This window comes from Manacus vitellinus, unplaced genomic scaffold, assembly GCF_001715985.3.
Source record: "Manacus vitellinus isolate BGI_N305 unplaced genomic scaffold, ASM171598v3 scaffold_19_pilon, whole genome shotgun sequence".
In the NCBI taxonomy this organism is placed as follows: Eukaryota; Metazoa; Chordata; class Aves; order Passeriformes; family Pipridae; genus Manacus; species Manacus vitellinus.
This window is the reverse complement of record NW_021939395.1, coordinates 9,143,135-9,160,814: the sequence shown is the minus strand read 5'-3', so window position 1 is coordinate 9,160,814 and position 17,680 is coordinate 9,143,135. Positions and strand designations below refer to the sequence as shown.

Here is a 17,680-nt window from a genome sequence, read left to right as displayed (position 1 = left end):
GGGGGGTCTGAGGGGCCGGGTGACCCTCACGGGGCGGGGGGAGCGGGGTGGGCCGGGCCGGGCCGGGGCTCAGCGGCGTTACAAAAACCGCCTGGTTTGTAACAACGCTGCGGGCCGCGCCCAATGAGCCGGCGGCGCCGCCGTCACGTGCCCGCCTTTATATAAGCGTTGCGGCGCGCGGGGCCGCTCCCGGCGCGGGCGGCAGCAGCACCGCCAATGGGCCGGCGGGGCCCGGCCGCGCCCCTGCGCGCCCCGGCGCCTCGCGCCGCCCGCCCCGCTAAGCCGACGGCATGGGCTCGCCCACCTGCGCCGCCGCGTCCGAGCCCCAGCTGGTGCTGCAGAGGCGGCGGGGGCTCTACAGGCGCAGAACTTGGAGGCGCCGGGCGGCGGCCTGGGCCCGAGTGCAGGTGCTGCTGGGCGGGCGGACGCGCCTGGCCTTCGCGGCGGCTGCAGCGAGGCGCTTGCCGCTTGTACCAGCTGGCGTCCCGCCACCAGAGCTGCGGCGGCGCGAAGCAAGTCTGGAGAAGCTGGTGGAGTGCATGGCGCAGAGGCGTCCGGATCAAAGAGGGGCTGCCCGCCGCCGGACACCCCGCGGCACCCCGCGAGTGGGACGTTTTCAGGTGCCGCAAGTGCCAGGGCTTCCTCTTCGAGCCCGTTTCCTTGCCTTGCGGACACACGTTCTGCAAAAAGTGCCTGGAGAGGGACCGGGCGCCCCAGTCCCGCTGCGTCCTGTGCAAGGAGGCGGGCGGCGCGGCGGCCGGGCAGCTCCTGCGGGTCAATGTCATCCTCAGCAACCTGCTGGCCAAGTGGTTCCCCTGCCAAGTGAAGGCTTCGCAGCTCCGGCACGAAGGGAACCTCCTCTACAAGGAGAAGAAGCTCCAAGCCGCCCTGCAGAAGTACAACGAAGCGGTCAGCCTAGGTAAGGGCTCTCCCCCTCCCCGGCGCTGGCCCGCGGGGGACGCGCTCCCGCAGCCCCCGGAGAAGGCAACTTTGCACCGGCCGGGGCTCGCCGCGCGGCACTCCGGTGCCTCTCGCCCCGCGGAGCCCGGGCTCTGCGGGGGCAGCCCCCGCGTCCGGGGGGGTGTGCCGGGGCCGCGCTCCGCCGCCGCCGGCCCCCCACGCCGGGCCCTGGCGGAGTGTCGGGGTGCCCCGGAGGGGGAGCCCCGGGGAGGGGTCGTGGCTCTCTTCGGCCCGCGGTGAACTGGGTCAGGAGAGCAGCGGTTGCGTAAGCCGGAGCTGCGGTCCGGCCGGGCCCCCCCCCGGCCGGCGCCGTTGTGTAACGGCGGGGCCGGGAGCGAGCGGAGCGCCGCGCCCCGGGCATCCCGCCGCGCCCCGGGAGGAGCTCCACAGGGGCCGGGGGCCGGTCCCCGCGGACCACCCGCCAGGTGCGAAGGAGCCGCTCGTAGCCGGGCGCAAAAGGGAATGGCGGGGGATGCGTGTCCGGGATCCCGCAACCCCGGCTGACCCGGCTCGGCTCTCCCGCCCCATCGCCGGGAAGCGCCTGCGGGGCTGTGCAGGGAGAACTTTTTGACGAGGTCCTTTTAATGCAGTTTGAGGAAAAGCAACTCACACACTGCACGCAGTAAGGGGGAATTAGAGGCAAGGTATTACGAGTTTCACTTAAATGAGAAAGTATTCTCAGAAAAGTGCCCAGCCTTCCCTCAGCACACGTTTTGTCTCGATGCTACAACGCGCCGCGTGTGTGTAACTCGGTGATCAGTGTAGTGTTATCTGATTCTTCACACTGTCACTTCTTTTCCTGTGTTGAGCGATGACACGAAGAGATCGTTATGTATCACTTAAAAACTTTGATGCCACGGATTTTGAAACTCCTCCCTACAGTATGCCAGCATCCCTCCTGCCGCCTTAAATGTCTCCTGTATGTTTCTACCAACCATCTGATCCTCAGTCAGCACTGGTAATTTATTGTGTGAGCGTCTCAGCATTTATTTATGCAATGTTCCCTGCAGTTATATAATACATAGCTGACATTTTGTCTGGAGTTGCCCAAAGAGGTTTCCAGATTTCATTTAGTACATAGTTATTTAAAAACTGGATATTTTGTGGGTTTGTGCAACTCAGAAGCACCAACATGTGTTTAACAAAAAAAAAAATAAATTAAGGAGTAAAGCTTATGTAACTAATTTTTGTTTTACTTAACCACTTTTTCTATTTCTTACAGCTCCAAATGACCACTTACTATATAGCAACCGGTCCCAGATTAACTCCACTTTGAAAGCTTGTGAAGATGCATTGCACGATGCAGAAACAGCGTGCAGGCTCCAGCCATACTGGTTGAAAGTAAGTTCTGACTCCAGTTTTACTTTGGTTTAAAATCTTGATACTACCCTGGTAGGAAATGGTTAGAATGGTCAGACAGCTGAATTTGAGGGAAGCTTTAAATCCTGTAACTTCTTGGACCCTTGTTGTTTACAGACATTTAACCATGGTATTCTCGAGCTTCCTGAGGTAGAGAGTGACAATCATGGAGCATGAGCTAAGGCTATTGTCTTTGACCTGGATGAATATCAAGTTCATGAACTCTCTCTAAAAATGAATGCTGTGCTTGTATCATTCTATAAGGACAAAATTACGATTTTAGGAGATCAGTGCAGGGGAAGTAGATGTTTCCAAGATCATTTGGGCTCAGGTGCTGTGAAAGTCATATTTGCTTGAGTTGGAGAATATCCTGTAGGAGTTTTTAGGACCATTGCGGTTAGAAACACAGAGTGGTGGTGTCTAGGTGTAAGAGATGCTTATAGTGACTTTTCCTACTTAACTTTTTCTTCTTCAGAAAGATCTCTTGTAATTTCATCATGATTTTATTGCCTATTTTCATAACAAAAGAAAAAATACTGTAGCTATGGATGTGTTTCCTTGCAGGGTCACCTGAGGAAAGGACAGGCATTAGCTAATCTGGGGAAAACAGAAGAAGCTTTAAGAGAGTTTCTATTCTGCCTTGCTCTAGATACTGGGAACAAGACAGCCAAGTCTGAGGCACAAAAGGTGAGTTCCCTAAATCATCTAGAACTGCATTATTGTTTTCAGTGGCCTTTCATTAAGGAGGATGGGATTATTTCTTTTCCCCTCTCTCATTACTGCAAAGAGCTGCACAAATCCAGACATTTGAGTTGTATATTGCTCTTGAAGATAGGGAGGTAGCAAGAAAACATACTCAGCAGGTATGAGGTGGAAGCAGTCAGGACATTAGCATCAGCAAATCTGAACTAAAACTGAGTCGTTAATAATTGCCACCCGCAGACTACTGTGATTCTCTATAGTCAAATTTCTGATCTGATTCCCAGCCTGGCAATCTATTACCAATGATGGAGTGCAGAAGAGGGGGAGTTGCTATTGAATGTTGTATCAGGCCACTGACTGGCAGAATGCAACACGCAGCACTCATCAAACTCCACTTGGGAGCAGCAGCTTTCTTCCCACTGCCAGTCGCGCTGTGCCGAGTATCTATCGGTGTGTGAAGGAGGCGTGAGAGAGGAAGCAGCCAACAGAGGAAGAACTGTTTTTAAAATAGTTTTCTAAGGTTGCTAATAATTAATGCTAAGTAAGCAATGAAATGGATCTGCAGTGTGACTTTTTTCAGCAGCAGCCTAAGATGTGTGTGAACTCTTAAGTGGCTTTTGTGAATACTGCTCTGTGTTGCACACCCCTCAAAACTCTGATTTCCTGTGAATCAGTATTTTGACATTTGACTGGTTTTTTTTGTTGTTGTCATAGCTAAAAGGCTCAGTGTGGCAGTGATAGCTAATGGCAATAAAACCATAATAGTTCTATCTTCCTTCTATTGAATTTTCTTTTATGGCAGTGTATTCATCCCATTCTCCATAACTGGTGGGGACAGGAGGTTTAGGGTTTCTGTGTACTGTAACACATAAGGCTTTCTAAAAGTAGAATTCTTACAGTAAAGCACTGTTCATGAAGGTAACAGTATAACCTGTATGGCTGTAGGACGATCAAATTTCTATCTCATTTTAAATATGGTTGAGATTTCAGTCTCCTGGGAGTTTTTTGTCACTGATGTTTGAGGGTTTTGTTTGCTGTTTTCCCCAGTGGGTTCCACGCAGTCTTTCATTGTCATTGTGTCATGCTTTGTGCTCATAGTCATGCTGGGAGACTCTGTGCACCAGAGCAAAAAGACAAGAAACAAACAGATAGGTTTCTAAATCCTGACTCCGAATAGCCCTAACCAAGACACTTGATTTCTGAGCAGTGGGGTTCCGAGAAAAACTAGGCTTCTTATGACCAAAAGAATTACTCGTGCACTCATCAGACACAGAGTTCATCCATGATGCAATGTTTTACTGGGTCGTTTCCAAGGCTGTTTGCATAACAATGACATACTACGTTTTACCAAATTCTTTGGGTGCAGCTGTGATGTTCTGCTTGTATTAACTGTCTGCACATGTTACTTTGAACATAGTGTGATCCTGTGGAATCCTTTTTGGCTTTAAATAGAAATCTTGGCTGTCATGTGGCTTCCTCAGACATCAGCAGGATCACCTCAGTAGTATGTTGAAATTAGTTTTTGAAGTGTGAATCTTCTATTCAGCTCTGTTTCTTTCCTTAAATAATCATCTGATAAGCTATGCTATACAAGGGGCTTCAAGCTGCTACTTGAAACAGATCCACTTATTTTCTTATAGCAAATAAAGAAATAGCATTTTTCTACTGCCTACCTTTTTTGTATTCCCACATAAGTGAATTAAAAATAGCTACAGTTTACAATATCAGAGACATTTACTCAACTGATCTTGGATTAAGCCTGTGAGAGATGAGTGCTTTCTGTACTAGTAAACTCCAGTGAAAGCTTCTGATGTGCAGCAAAAAAACGTACTTAAGAAAGATGGTAGTAATTTCTGGTGAACTTTGAACTGCAGGACAAAAACAACAAAGGCATGTTGTGTGTCACATCAGAGAATGATTAATAACTTTATGGGCTTATTTAACTCTGAAAATGTTTCTTGCTGTCTGTTTGGCCTGTATTGCCATAGCTCTTGATCTTTTTGTTCCTACCCTAGTCTAAAGGGCTCTTTAAATGGTTTTAACAAAATCAAGGATGCTTCTTTCAGCTATTCCCTTACTTGCTTTTTCATTTAGAGGTTATAAGGAAGGAACTAAGCAGTGAAGTGTTCTGTTTTATATCACAGCTTCTACTTAGTTTGTTTTCACTCATCCCGGGAAATGCTCAGGAACACTTACCCGATATCCTGCAGCTGTTGTCACATCACTCTAGATTAAAGGGGAATCTCCTAAATTCAGTGGGATCTGGAGGCACCAGCCATAACCTACAAAGGTTGCTCAAGGTAAAGATCAAGTCTGATGTGTGGTTCTTAATTTGTTGTGTGTTTTGTGTTCACATTGGGAAGCCTTCTCTCCTTTTTGCCTCTGGGAGATAGGAGGATACATTTTCTCAAATTTTTACTGAGTTTCAGAACATACAAAACAGTGTTGACTTACTGAAGTCTCCTTAATTGACTTTAATACAAGTCCTCTGTTGTTCTGATAAATTTTGTTTCAGAATTGATTGGGTTCAATTCCTCTAACTGTCATTAGCTCTTCCAAGTAGTTGGTAGTGGGAAAGGGCCTCTGAAGATTGGATTGAGATACCCTCAAAAGCTGTGAAATGTTAAAATCTAGAGTTTCAGCTTGAACCTGTAACTGGTGATGTCAGTGGCATTCAGAGTCTGTATACTACTTAGAGGTTATTGTAGAGCTGTGTCAGATACATCAGCAACTTTATAAGTTTGCTTTCATAGCCACAGTTTTGTAAATGGCTGTGGAGGTTTACATTCATGGGTGTGTGAGGACCACTTCTGCTTCACTGAACTTTGGGATGGGGTTTGCATATACTGTATATGTAGGAGGAAACTTCAGTGGTCCTTACAAACAAAGTGGTAGGTCTTGAGCAGCCTTGTTGAGACCAATAAGAAACAGTCAGTGACCTTGCCTTCTGGAAAGGCTGTCAGGATATTCTGACAAGAAATCCTTCTGTATGACCCTTTCACAAAGTCATTTGAGGAGCAGTTCACCCATCTTTCTGCATGTTACACATCACCACAGCTCCTGCTCACAATCCACACTATCTGTTTTGGGGTTCATCTGGGGAGTTGATGTTACAAGCTGACAGGTGATGTCCTGTAGCCGTAAGGGGATAAACACTGAGTGGTTTATCCTTTGCAAAAGAAATCTGTCTCGCAGAAGGAAGCTCTGTGTACTTTCTCTTATATATTTTTTGTATTTATACTGCTTCCTTGAAATAAACTCACGTTGTTTTGGTTGTTCTGATGGTTGATGCCATCATTATGATATAAACAATATGCAGTTTTTCCATAGGTTAAGTGATAACAACACATTTAACCTGAGATCTAGCTGCATTTCTGCCTGAATCCAGTTTCATGACCTTCAAGCTATAAAGCCACATAAAAGGGCTGAAAATATTCAGTGGTGGGGGTGGCAGAGAGGGAAAATAATTTGAGTTTGTTTGTTGGTTGTTTTTTGTTTTGTATTAGAATTAGCAATTCTCAGACTCTTGCTTCTTGACCTACTAGCTTTTTCCTGGTGATCCATAATATTAAAGATTTGTGACAGGTTTGGGGTCTTTCCTTACCAGGTTGTTGGATGATTGGTCAAATGTCAGTCCTCTCTTTACACAGGTAAATGTGGAACAGAAAAAGGGTTTTTCCATTCAAGAGGAACCAAATGTAACTACTTCCGGTAGTTTGAGGAAATCGATGCAAATTACAGAGAGCAAAAAGGACTGCTCGGAGGAGGAGAACAAATTCACCTCCATGCCAGAGTCTACTTTACTCATTTCTGAGAAATGCAGCCTCCTGAAAAGGAAGTGCTGCTCGGAAGAGTTGCGAAACGCTGAGGTACCCTGCAAACTGATGAAGAAAGGTATGTTTAATTACACACAGGATGGGTTCCATGACATGGAATCCTTGGGAACTTTGCTTTTATAAAACTCAAAGGAAGAGAGTCCATATTATTACACTTTGGTTTTTAAACTTTCTGTTTTGCCTAATGAAGGCATGATGTGGAATCTTTCCTGTATGTGGGGAGAAAAAAGTCAAAAAAGGGTCAAAGAAGTTTGGGCCAAGTGCTTGTTTCTCAGCAGAGCTTTAATCTTTAAGGAACATCAATGTTGCATGTGGTCTTAATGCTTTCTGTATCAATTTTAAAAGTTTAAAAGCAAAAATTCTATTTGTTCATTATAACTGGCCTTGTTTTCATGCTGTGGGATGTATTTACAATGGTACGACAGAAGAATTTGTCTCACTTTAGACTTTCAGCACTAACAGTGTTTTGACATTGATTGTTAAAGCAAGACCAAGTTACTCTGTAACTGGGTATAATGTGACCAAAATTAAGAGGAAGTATGAGGATTTGCTTTGCATAGAAATTATTGTAATGATGCTTAATGGTTCAGTAAATTAAAAGTACATACAACACCCATTTAAATATCAGATGTTGACAGAGATACATGGAATAGTATTGTGTTTGCATAGTTCTGTTCAATTATTTTTTTGTCTTATTGATAGATACAGTTGATACTAAGGAAAATAGTACTGGACAACATATTCCATTTGAAGTTGTGGATCCATCAGATTTGGACTGCTCCCTGTGTATGAGGTATGCGTTGTTTTCTCATGGATGTCTTTAGCTTTCAAGCTGTATCTTTTTCCATTTTATGATCTACAGATTTTCTATCTTACTTGGTACTTATTTTTGCCCTGACTTGAAATAAGTTTTCACTATAGTCCAATGATGCATTTCTAGACCTTTGGTTCTGAGCACTGTTCATGAATAGGGACTCTTTGATCTGCTCTAGGCTACTGATTGTTTTGGGAAGGGCATGTAAGGTCACACGAGGATTAAGTGTGTTAGTGAAGGTGTCTGGAAGATTTCCTCTCACCACTGATACACACCTACCCACAGACACATATAGTGCACAAAACCATGGTTTGTCCTCTGGAATTTGTAGAGCTGTTTGTAATGTTACAAAAAGCACAAAATAGCTGAAGAGACCACATCCAGTGAATATTCTGAGTTTGCATGTGAAGTACTGTGTTGCTGCTATTGCAATAGGAGGATCTTGCAAGTAAACAAGAGCATGCTTCTCCTCTATTGCTTAAGAGACATGTTAAGTGACATGGGTGTCACTCCATTTGCTTAAAGATCTCTTCCAGTTAAACAGCAGGTATTCTTGGGGACAGCAATGACTTGATAAAATAAGTAGGAGTTGTCAGCTCCATCTATTTTACTACTTGTTTTGTAAAAAAACATTTTAACTTTGGCAAAAACACATGTGGGGTTTTGTTACTGACTTAGAAATATTGGGAAGATGTTTCACTCACTGCAGTGAGTGTTGCTTAGGTTTGTTTTTTTTTTAAGTACCCAGATCTATGAATAACACATGGTGGGGTTTGCACTACATTTTAAATTCTTAAATAGCAGCCTCTTTATGGATTTACTTCTGAAGGCCTGTGTTTTGAGAAATCTGGATTTGCTTTGTTTTATTGTTTATATGTGGAGAAGGGGGCTTCAATTTATTCCAGACAAACTGAAACCTTTGAGGGAACAACTGCTGTTGTCTGATTTGCTTCTGCTTGAAATAAATCAGATCTGCCCCCTCTCCCTCTGCCTGTCTACAACTGAAATGTGTTCCAAAAGTTTATACAGCTGTCAAAACACTCAATACTGCAAAGAGCAAACCTTTCCTCTAACAGAAAGCCACGCAATTAGTCTTAGGTTGTTTAGTGATTCTACATGTTTATCATGTCCACACAGCATTTTTCAGACGTTTTTAATGAAGTTAATTAGTCCTACTTTCTCATGCTGTGTGTTAAGTCAGAAAGAGCCAGACTACAATACATTTGTAAAGGAATTAGCCCAAGGATTACTGATTCCCTTACAGTATAGAGGATGGGGGTGCTGAGCTTGTAATTGCAGTCACGAATCCAGGCCTTGCATCTAGAAGGATGTTAGCTTTGTAACATCACTGCACAAGGGAGGCTTGTGCTAAGGAAAGCTGTCATAAGATCTTTGTTATTGATTGATTATAATTATTTCCTGCCATGTTCTTCAGAAGTATTTCAGGGATTTGGTTCCTGAGGTACTTTGGACTAATTACCTAGTAACCTACTGACCTGTTCATAATTAACTTCAGGAGCTGTTATTAACCTGTTTGTCTGGTGGAGTGGCTAAAATGTTACTGATCTACATTTGCTCCCACAGCAAGCAGAAAACACAAAGTAATAGTCAAAGCAACATACTGGTGTGAAAGAGACTCAGGCATCCTAATAGGAATTCCTTGTCTTTTTGCTAATGTTTCAGATGAAGTCAGTCATTACTAAGTAATTACATATGCAGTCCAGTACCTACTGAAACACATTGTACAATTCAGTGTTTTACACAGTTAAAGCACTAGGGAAGCCTCGGTACAGTGAGGTTTCTGTTTATGAAACAATTAACAAGTGTTTTCAGTTATACAGTCAAGCAGCAGTAAGATAGGTGTGGTATTCTAGATACTACTTCATATGTTCCATTGCTTAAATGTCATATTTATATTAACTAATGACATTTAATAAACTGTCCATGGCAGTCCTGTTAAGAGCTGATTACATTCTTAAATACTCATCTTGTTAAAGATGCTGTTAAATGTGGGTTTACGTATTTGTGATTTCCACAGGTTTAATAGAACATAGTGTACTGTTTTGATAAACTAATATTTTAAAGGAAACTTATTAATTTACTTAAATTATGGTTAGACTAATATTTGAGACCTTAAAATGCTTAGACAGTATGTTGTAAAATACAGTATATGCCAAACACTTTAGTTTCTAGTTTTGAATTACTTCTATTTTTTTATTATTGACAAGGAAACATCACTTTGCAATACCACATAATCATTATAAGGAAAAAAATCCTTACATGAGAATAAGTGTCACAGAGGTACTGAGTAAAGGTTAAATACCATGGTACTTTGCAGATTTGGCCTTATATATTTAAATATTCTTCTCGATGAAACATGAACCTAATGTCACTCATTCTCCAGAAAAGCAGTCATTTGAAGGTTAAAACCTGTCTATGCCAACCAGAAAAAAAAAAGTCTCCATTAGAGCTGGCAATAGTAGAATTATAAAATCATTTAAGTTGGAAAAGACCTTCAGGATCTTTGAGTTCAGCCATTAACCCAGAACTGCCAGGTCCCAGTTTATTGCAGTCACTGATGTGGGCTGTTGATGCAAATAGCTATTTTGTGCTTAGCTCTACTCATACAAGTAATCACGTGATTTCCACAGTAATAGTTGTGCAAGTATTGCTCCATTTCATTAGCAAAGTCAGATGGTCCCAATTCTGGTTCTATTTATTGCTCACATAGAGGAAAATTAAATCCTGGCTTGTTGGAATTTCATGACAATATTGTCACTCACATTCATCAGAGTTCACCTTGGGTGACAATAAGAAAGTCTGTAAGCTGAATAAGTACCAACGTTGGTTGAAGAAATGAAAAGCAAGAATCAACTTTTTCCCTGTAGTAGTCAGTAGTTAAGTTAGTGAATGAATTCAGCTTTTTTGAGTAGCAGCCTTTTTCTTTTACTTTGGTACACGATATTGTTGTCTTTTTGCTTTTGGATTTTTCAATCCAGGCTCTTCTATGAACCTGTCACTACACCTTGTGGACACACCTTCTGTCTCAAATGTCTGGAGAGGTGTCTGGATCACAACCCAAAATGTCCCCTGTGCAAGGAAGGGCTCTCAGAGGTAATGTTTGGATTTTCTCAGCATAAGTTCAAGTGCAAGGCATAGGAACACCTTCACCTTCAGAAACCCTTGATATTTCCCAACTCCACAGAAATATTACATAACTTAGGAAGAATGTGATTTTTTTAAATGCTCTTGTGAGTTATCAAGCATGGATAGTCTCTGTTCAAACCTTAGGACCAGGCCTGTGCTTAGAAAAAGGTGACTTTACTTACTTTCCAGATTTCTGAAGAAACTGTCTGTAACATAGAGAATAGTTGAAGAAACAAATCTTCAATGGCAGAGCAAGCTTAAGAGATCATAGAACCACAGATATCAGGAAATGGGGGTAAAGGTGGATCCCATGTGCACAGGCACCATACGCTGTGAAATGCTGGACATTCCCTGTAACTGCTTGTGTGTGTTTTTCCTGCAGTGCTTGGCTATGAGGAAATATTGTAAAACAGTGCTAATGGAGGAGTTAATAGCCAGATATCTTCCAGAGGAACTCACTGAAAGAAGAAAGATTTATGAAGAGGAAATAGCAGAGCTTTCCAAGTATGTAATCCATTTATGTAAAATCCAATCTGTAATTCCACTGCCGTTAGCTGTGAATGGCTCCGGCTGCTGTGGAACAGCAGGCTGAGGTGCTGACAAAGGAGCTTCTTTCTCTGTGTCATTTTAGAGAACAGGGTCCAGGTGAAACTGTGCTTGAGTGAGCATAAAATCTGCACACTGGGCTAAACAATAAACAGAAGTAGAAGAAATCCAGAAGGTTGTTTTATAAAGGAAGTATAAAGCAATGTGGTTGCTTTCAGTGGACCTCTGTGAAAGGCACAGAGTGAGACAATAGGTGGAAGCAGTCTGACAGGATGGGGGTTGGAATGTACTGGGTAGGGAAGAATTGGGATTAAGGAAAATTAAGTAAATAAAAGCAATAATGAAGATACAATAATGCTCTCACTAGCAAAACCAGAAAGCATAATGAAAAATTCTTCTACTATTAAGTGGTATATAAATATAATATCTAGTCAATTGAGGGAAAACATTTACTTAATCCATTAAGAATTTTTTTCCAAAGATGTTGTAATTTCTATTTAAAGACATCATAATTCAAAAGACTATGTTACTACATATTTTATACCTTGTCAGTGGTTTGGTAAAATGCCACATCTGATTTGTCCTTTCTCTCTTACAGCCTAAATAAGAATGTTCCCATATTTGTCTGCACAATGGCTTATCCTACAGTCCCATGTCCTTTGCACATCTTTGAGCCATGTTATCGCCTGATGATTCGGAGGTGCATGGAGACTGGCACCAAACAGTTTGGGATGTGCATCAGCGACCCTGTAAAGGGGTGAGTGAACAGCGTGCTTGGACCATGTGATGTACCCACTTAGTCTGGAGCCAGTGTCTTTGGAAAGCTGCAGAAAGGTCCATGGTTATATATCTGCAGTAGTTTTCCAGCAGACAAAGTTTCTTCATAATCATGCTGCTTGAAGTCATTGAGAAGACCGAAGTTTCTCTCTTGATCACTTGGATTCTGACTAATATGACTGATTGTTCTCTCAAAACACACATGACTGGTGTGTAGCATATGAAATTGAGCTGCAGACCTCTTGTAATACACGAAAAGGAAGTGTATTTTCTACTATTTTCAAATCTGTTGAATGCTTTGGCACAAGAAATCAAGTTGAAATGGCAGTACAGCGCGTTGGGGGGTTTGCTTTTTTATATTATGGGATATGTTTATATCTTCAGTGTTCTGAATATAGTGGAGGCTGCAGAGGCATAACAGAACCATCATAAAGACTGACTGACCATTTACATTGAGAATTTACAGTCAGTCTTGGGTAATTTGACCTCAGTGTCTCTCTGTATTTAGATTTTCTCCCTTCTTTTTATGGTATCTACCTACTGGGTATGTATACACTGTAAGAAGCATAACATATACAAAGTACCCACCTACAGAGTTAAATCTGCTGAAACTGTGGAAACACTTTTTTCTTTATAGATTTCACAGTCCTTCCATAATTCTAATATTCTGAATTGCACTTGCCCTTCTGTACAAATTGACTGAACATATTAGGGTTATGGAGAAAGTGCTCCTCTGACCTATATAATTTTCAATTTCATAAGATGTTCCCTGTATTCCAAAACATCCAGTTAGCATTAATCAGATTAGACAGCCTGAATCTTCCTGATAGTTTTGCAAACAATTGTGGAATAATTTGAACTACAGCAGGTCAGTATTATGAACAATAGAAATGAGCTGACATTGGTAAATACCTTTGTGGTAGGGACTGGCTGTATGGCAGCTCTGTGGAACTAAGGGTGGAGAGAATAAGACTTGTTTACTTGCTTTTGTTCTGATTTCAATAGGTTTGCAGATTATGGCTGCATTCTGGAGATAAGAAATGTTGAATTCTTTGCTGATGGTCGCTCTGTTGTAGACAGCATTGGCAAGAGGAGATTTAAGGTGATCCAGCACAGCCAGCGTGATGGATATAACACAGCAGATATTGAGTACATTGAGGATCAAAAGGTAAATTTAGAAATATTTCATTTAAACTGTATTACTTGTGAAATTCTAAGTGCTTGTTTTCAGTGAGTTCTTCTTTGTAGAAGTTTATAGTAAAACAAATTTGTGGTATTTATTAAGTGCTCATGGTTAAGGTGGGAAACATAATAGTTACCACAAGCATGCACACATACTGCCCATGTACTGAAGGCTGTGTTTCCTAGAGGCATTTAGCAGAGGACAAAACTAAGTGAATTCAGGAATGAAATCTTACTGCTCTTCTAGACAGAGTAACTGCTATATATAAGAGGGTAGAGAGGGAACCTGCCTCCATTTGCATGGAATCCAGTTAGAAAACTCCCATTCAGGTAAGAAGGAGCAAGTTTGAGCCCACAATAATCTTCAAAATTACATTAGTTCTTAAGAGCTTTCGTATGGGAAGATAAAATGTCTACTCTGAGGCTCTACTAATTTTTTTTTTAAAAAAGCTTTGCATGGTCTTTTCTTCTGTTGTTGTATATGATGTTTGTGTAAAGGCCTTTTTATATAGCAATCCAGAAAGTGCATGTTCTGCAAATAGATATCTTTGGTATAGAATACAGGGAAAGAAAGTGAAGAATTTGGACTGGGGAGGGAGAGCAGAAGGGGGAACACCAAATGAGCTTTCAGCGTTTATCCCAGAACTCTATTGGTGTGGTTTTTTTTTCCTTTTTCTTTCCCTCACCCACCTCAGAAAATCCTAAAAATGCTGTGCCTTCCCCAACATAGAGACTGAACAAACAGTAACCTTCCCCCTTTTTTTACTCGTTTCAGGTGCAAGGACAAGAATATGCTGCATTACTTGTTCTCCATGATTCTGTCTATGATCAGGCATATATGTGGTTTAACTCCCTCAAGCAAGCACTCAAAAGTCGAATTCTCAGTCATTTTGGTCCAATGCCAGCTAAGGATCCTGACCCACAGGTATCCAGAATCAGTGGCTTATGTAACTTTTGGAGACAGAAATAGCAGGGATATCCGATAAGCTGGCAGGCATTGCCTTTTAAGATGAAAATATGAATACTCTGCATTTACCCCACATAAGCTGAGCCTGAGTTCTATTGCCATACACCAGCAGTAGCACAGTTGTGAACAAAAGCTCATATTTAATGTTGATAACTTTCTAAGGCTACTTATCTGACTATATTAATCCCAGGAAATGGAAATGCCTATTCTACCTCCTCAATTGAAGGATGAAGTGTAAATAGGCAAGAGAAAACCTGGTTCTCTTCTTAAAGGTCTGCAAATGGTGGGGTCTTAAAATAACAGAATGGAACAACAAAAGCTAAATATGAAGAACTGTTATGAAGTATGGAGAAGGGAGGCAGGAATCCCAAAGAGCTGGGTCAATGATAACATGGGAAAAAAAATACATTTAAAAAATCTAGAAAGTCCAGCCTATAAATCGTTGCTAGAAGTAGAAATGCCTTCAACATTCTATTTTTAGGAAAGGTGAAATTTGTTTGTAATCTGTTTCAGGGGAACCTGTAAGCACAGCCATTAGGTTGGTGATGAAATGACCTAGTTGCTAGATTGCTGTCAAAAACTGTGTTTTCGAAGTTAGATCTTCAAAACCAGGACCTTGCCATCTGTATGAATCCTGACTTCTATTTTTCTTTTTCCCCTGGCTGTAGGCTAACCCTAATGGGCCAGCCTGGTGCTGGTGGGTCCTGGCTGTCCTTCCACTTGAGAACAGAGCTCAGCTCCCGTTCCTTGCCATGAAATCCCTCAAAGACCGCTTGAATGGCATCAGACGTGTCCTTACGTTCATGTCTCGTACGAGATCACGGTGATGGTGAGGAGGAGAGCTGTGAAGTCTCCCACAGTCCTTGACTGTAGACTGTCTCTTGTAACTTCATATAACTGCAATAATGTCTTACAGATTTGAGTGTCAGGATGTTTCAAGCCTGAATTTCAAAGAGAATGGGTTATAAAGAGCAGGGGATGTTTATGGATACTTCAGTAGTTTCCATTTGGAAGTCTGAGACAATTATTCAATCACTGCACTGCTAAACTAATAACAAATGTGATAGAACAAAAAGTGATCTTGTTTGCCATAAACCTTTTAAAAATCTTAAGGATTTTTTTTAATTTATTTTATTTTTATTTTTTAGTGGATAAAGGATGAACTGTGCAGTTTAATGTGAAGCAGAAATAATAATGTTAATGCATTATTTCAGTGAACTGCAAAGTCTTTTATTCAAATGGTTCAGGTTTTATATAGCATTGTGTAAAATAATGTTCACAACTTCTGTTTGATAATTTATTTTTGCACTATGATTTTTTGTTTCAAAATGTATATTATTTATGTGTTCATTCGCTAAAGGAAAGTGAGCTGCTCTATTTATTTATAGTGTTTTTACCCTGTATTTATGACTGGGGGCAAAAATGATGATTCTTGCAGTGCACAAGCAACTGCTTTGATAATTTTTCAGTTATTTCTGTTCAAATACTTTGAATGTTTTTCTACTCATCCCCAGTTCTACTGTAGCTTAAGAAGGATTTTTTCCCCCGAAACATCCTGCCTTGAAGTCTTTGAATACACAGATTATGTTTGAGATAATTCAAGCACAGTTGTTGGAGGTTGATCCTATGCTTGTGACTAGGTTTGTGATGCAACCAAACAGTCAAGCACGTGCTTAACCTTGAGCATGAATGTTTAAATGCTTGGATAAGTTTGTGTTGATCAGGTGATGTCAGTGGGAATTGACCATAGTGGTGACAGAAGGATCTATTCCCTAATTTTTCACAGAACGGAGGATAACTTGAAGTTGAATTTGTATCTGAACTCTTTCTTGCAAAAATGGACAATGGCTACAAAGTGCGAAGAAAGAGCCACAATATATGAAAAGTGGCTCATCCTAGAGAAAACTGGAAGTACTGGTGTCATTTCATTGTAGGTTAATACACAGACTTTTTTTTTTTTTTAATCAACTCTTGTTGCTGTTAAGATGAGTTTTATTTCTTTTAATTGTTTGGTGGGATTTGGCTTTGGAGTGTGTGTATGGGACGGGGAGGGGGGAGTTATTTTGACCTGTAGGACTCAGAGGGCAGTTTGTGTCACATAAGAAGGAATATGTTGTAATAAATGCTATTTATTTCACCCCAATCTTCAGGTTTCTGTTAGCTTCAAATCTCTACCCAGCCATTGCATTTCTCTTAAGAGACTGGGTAGTGTTGCTAATAATAGTTAACTGCCAAGGAAAACAAGTGAATTTTAGCATGATTACTGCTAGCTATAAAGCAGGTAAAAATAGGGCAGAAATGAGAACAGGAAGTATCTTGGTTTTGATTTTTTTTTTTTTAAATCAACGATTCCTATACTTGTTTTTCTGCTTTTATTGCTCACAGTGTACCACTTTCTGGGACTGCTTGTACCTCCATCTGACTTGGGCTTTCACTGATTTCAATGCGAGCAAAACTGGGCCTTTTATTCTAAGCTACTGTTTTCCTTTTCAGTGGCAAAAGCTAGAATGAAGTGAGAATGTTATGGAATGCTACACATTTCTTTGATTTTTTTTTTTACCCAGGACAGTACTCTGCCATTTCATGCCTCCTTTATGAAAAAATGCAGTAGAATTTAATGTCATTTTTCTGGGTGTTTTTCCATCTCATCAGAAATATTTATTAGTTAAAAGTAGTTTCCATACTGTTACGTTTTTATAAAACTACCTTTGTTCCCCTTTTTGTTAAATTCCATAGAACACTTCCATAAGGGTACCAAAGCAACAAATGGAAGACAAACATGTTTCACCTTTGTGATAAACATGGAATGTGTATCCTGTTTGCATTGAGCTACTCTAGAAATACTACAGCTTCCTTCCTCACTGCTAGATTCCTGCATTTCTTCCATAAGGGTACTTGACATGCTGTAAACAATGTATAAAAATACCTTCATGTTCTGAACAGTATCAAGTATACAGTGGCTGACACCTGCTATGACATTTGTCTTCATAAATCAATAATGAAGTGATTTCCACTTGTTTGGAAGTGAAGCTGCATTCAATGCAATTCTTCCACAAACCATTATGTATTATTGCATAACGTAAGGGCCTCATAGTGCTCCCATAGGAAAAAAAGCTGTCACTTTGTTACTCTTATCTGTGAGAAAAGGACCTTAAGTATTTAATTTAAACTGTTTTCTCACTGATGTCATTATTCTTTTTCCCTGCATGCTATGTATTCTACATACTCATTCTGCCAATTTTGTTGTTTTAGAAACTGTCATGGAAAAGAATCCTTGGTTTTAAAAGTGAATATTATCTTTTCTGTTAGCCTTGACTGAAGCTGCCAGAATTTCCTAAGCAGAGACTCTCGTACATGCCCTGCATCATGAACACCCAGTGCATTTGCTGC

At 41.3% G+C, this 17,680-nt stretch overlaps 1 protein-coding gene across 1 annotated transcript; it reads left to right on the top strand.

Moving 5' to 3' along the window:
* The first annotated feature begins 290 nt into the window (after nt 1-290).
* Nucleotides 291-16,433, top strand: LONRF3 (LON peptidase N-terminal domain and ring finger 3). Its single transcript, XM_029959196.1, is given in 17 exon segments — nt 291-339; nt 342-466; nt 469-498; nt 501-548; nt 550-919; nt 2,183-2,301; nt 2,884-3,006; nt 5,166-5,321; nt 6,672-6,915; nt 7,560-7,650; nt 10,671-10,785; nt 11,201-11,322; nt 11,963-12,121; nt 13,147-13,309; nt 14,099-14,248; nt 14,959-15,119; nt 16,077-16,433. Coding segments are annotated over 16 exon segments (2,223 nt in total). The 3' UTR covers nt 15,118-15,119; nt 16,077-16,433.
* Nucleotides 16,434-17,680: the final 1,247 nt, after the last annotated feature.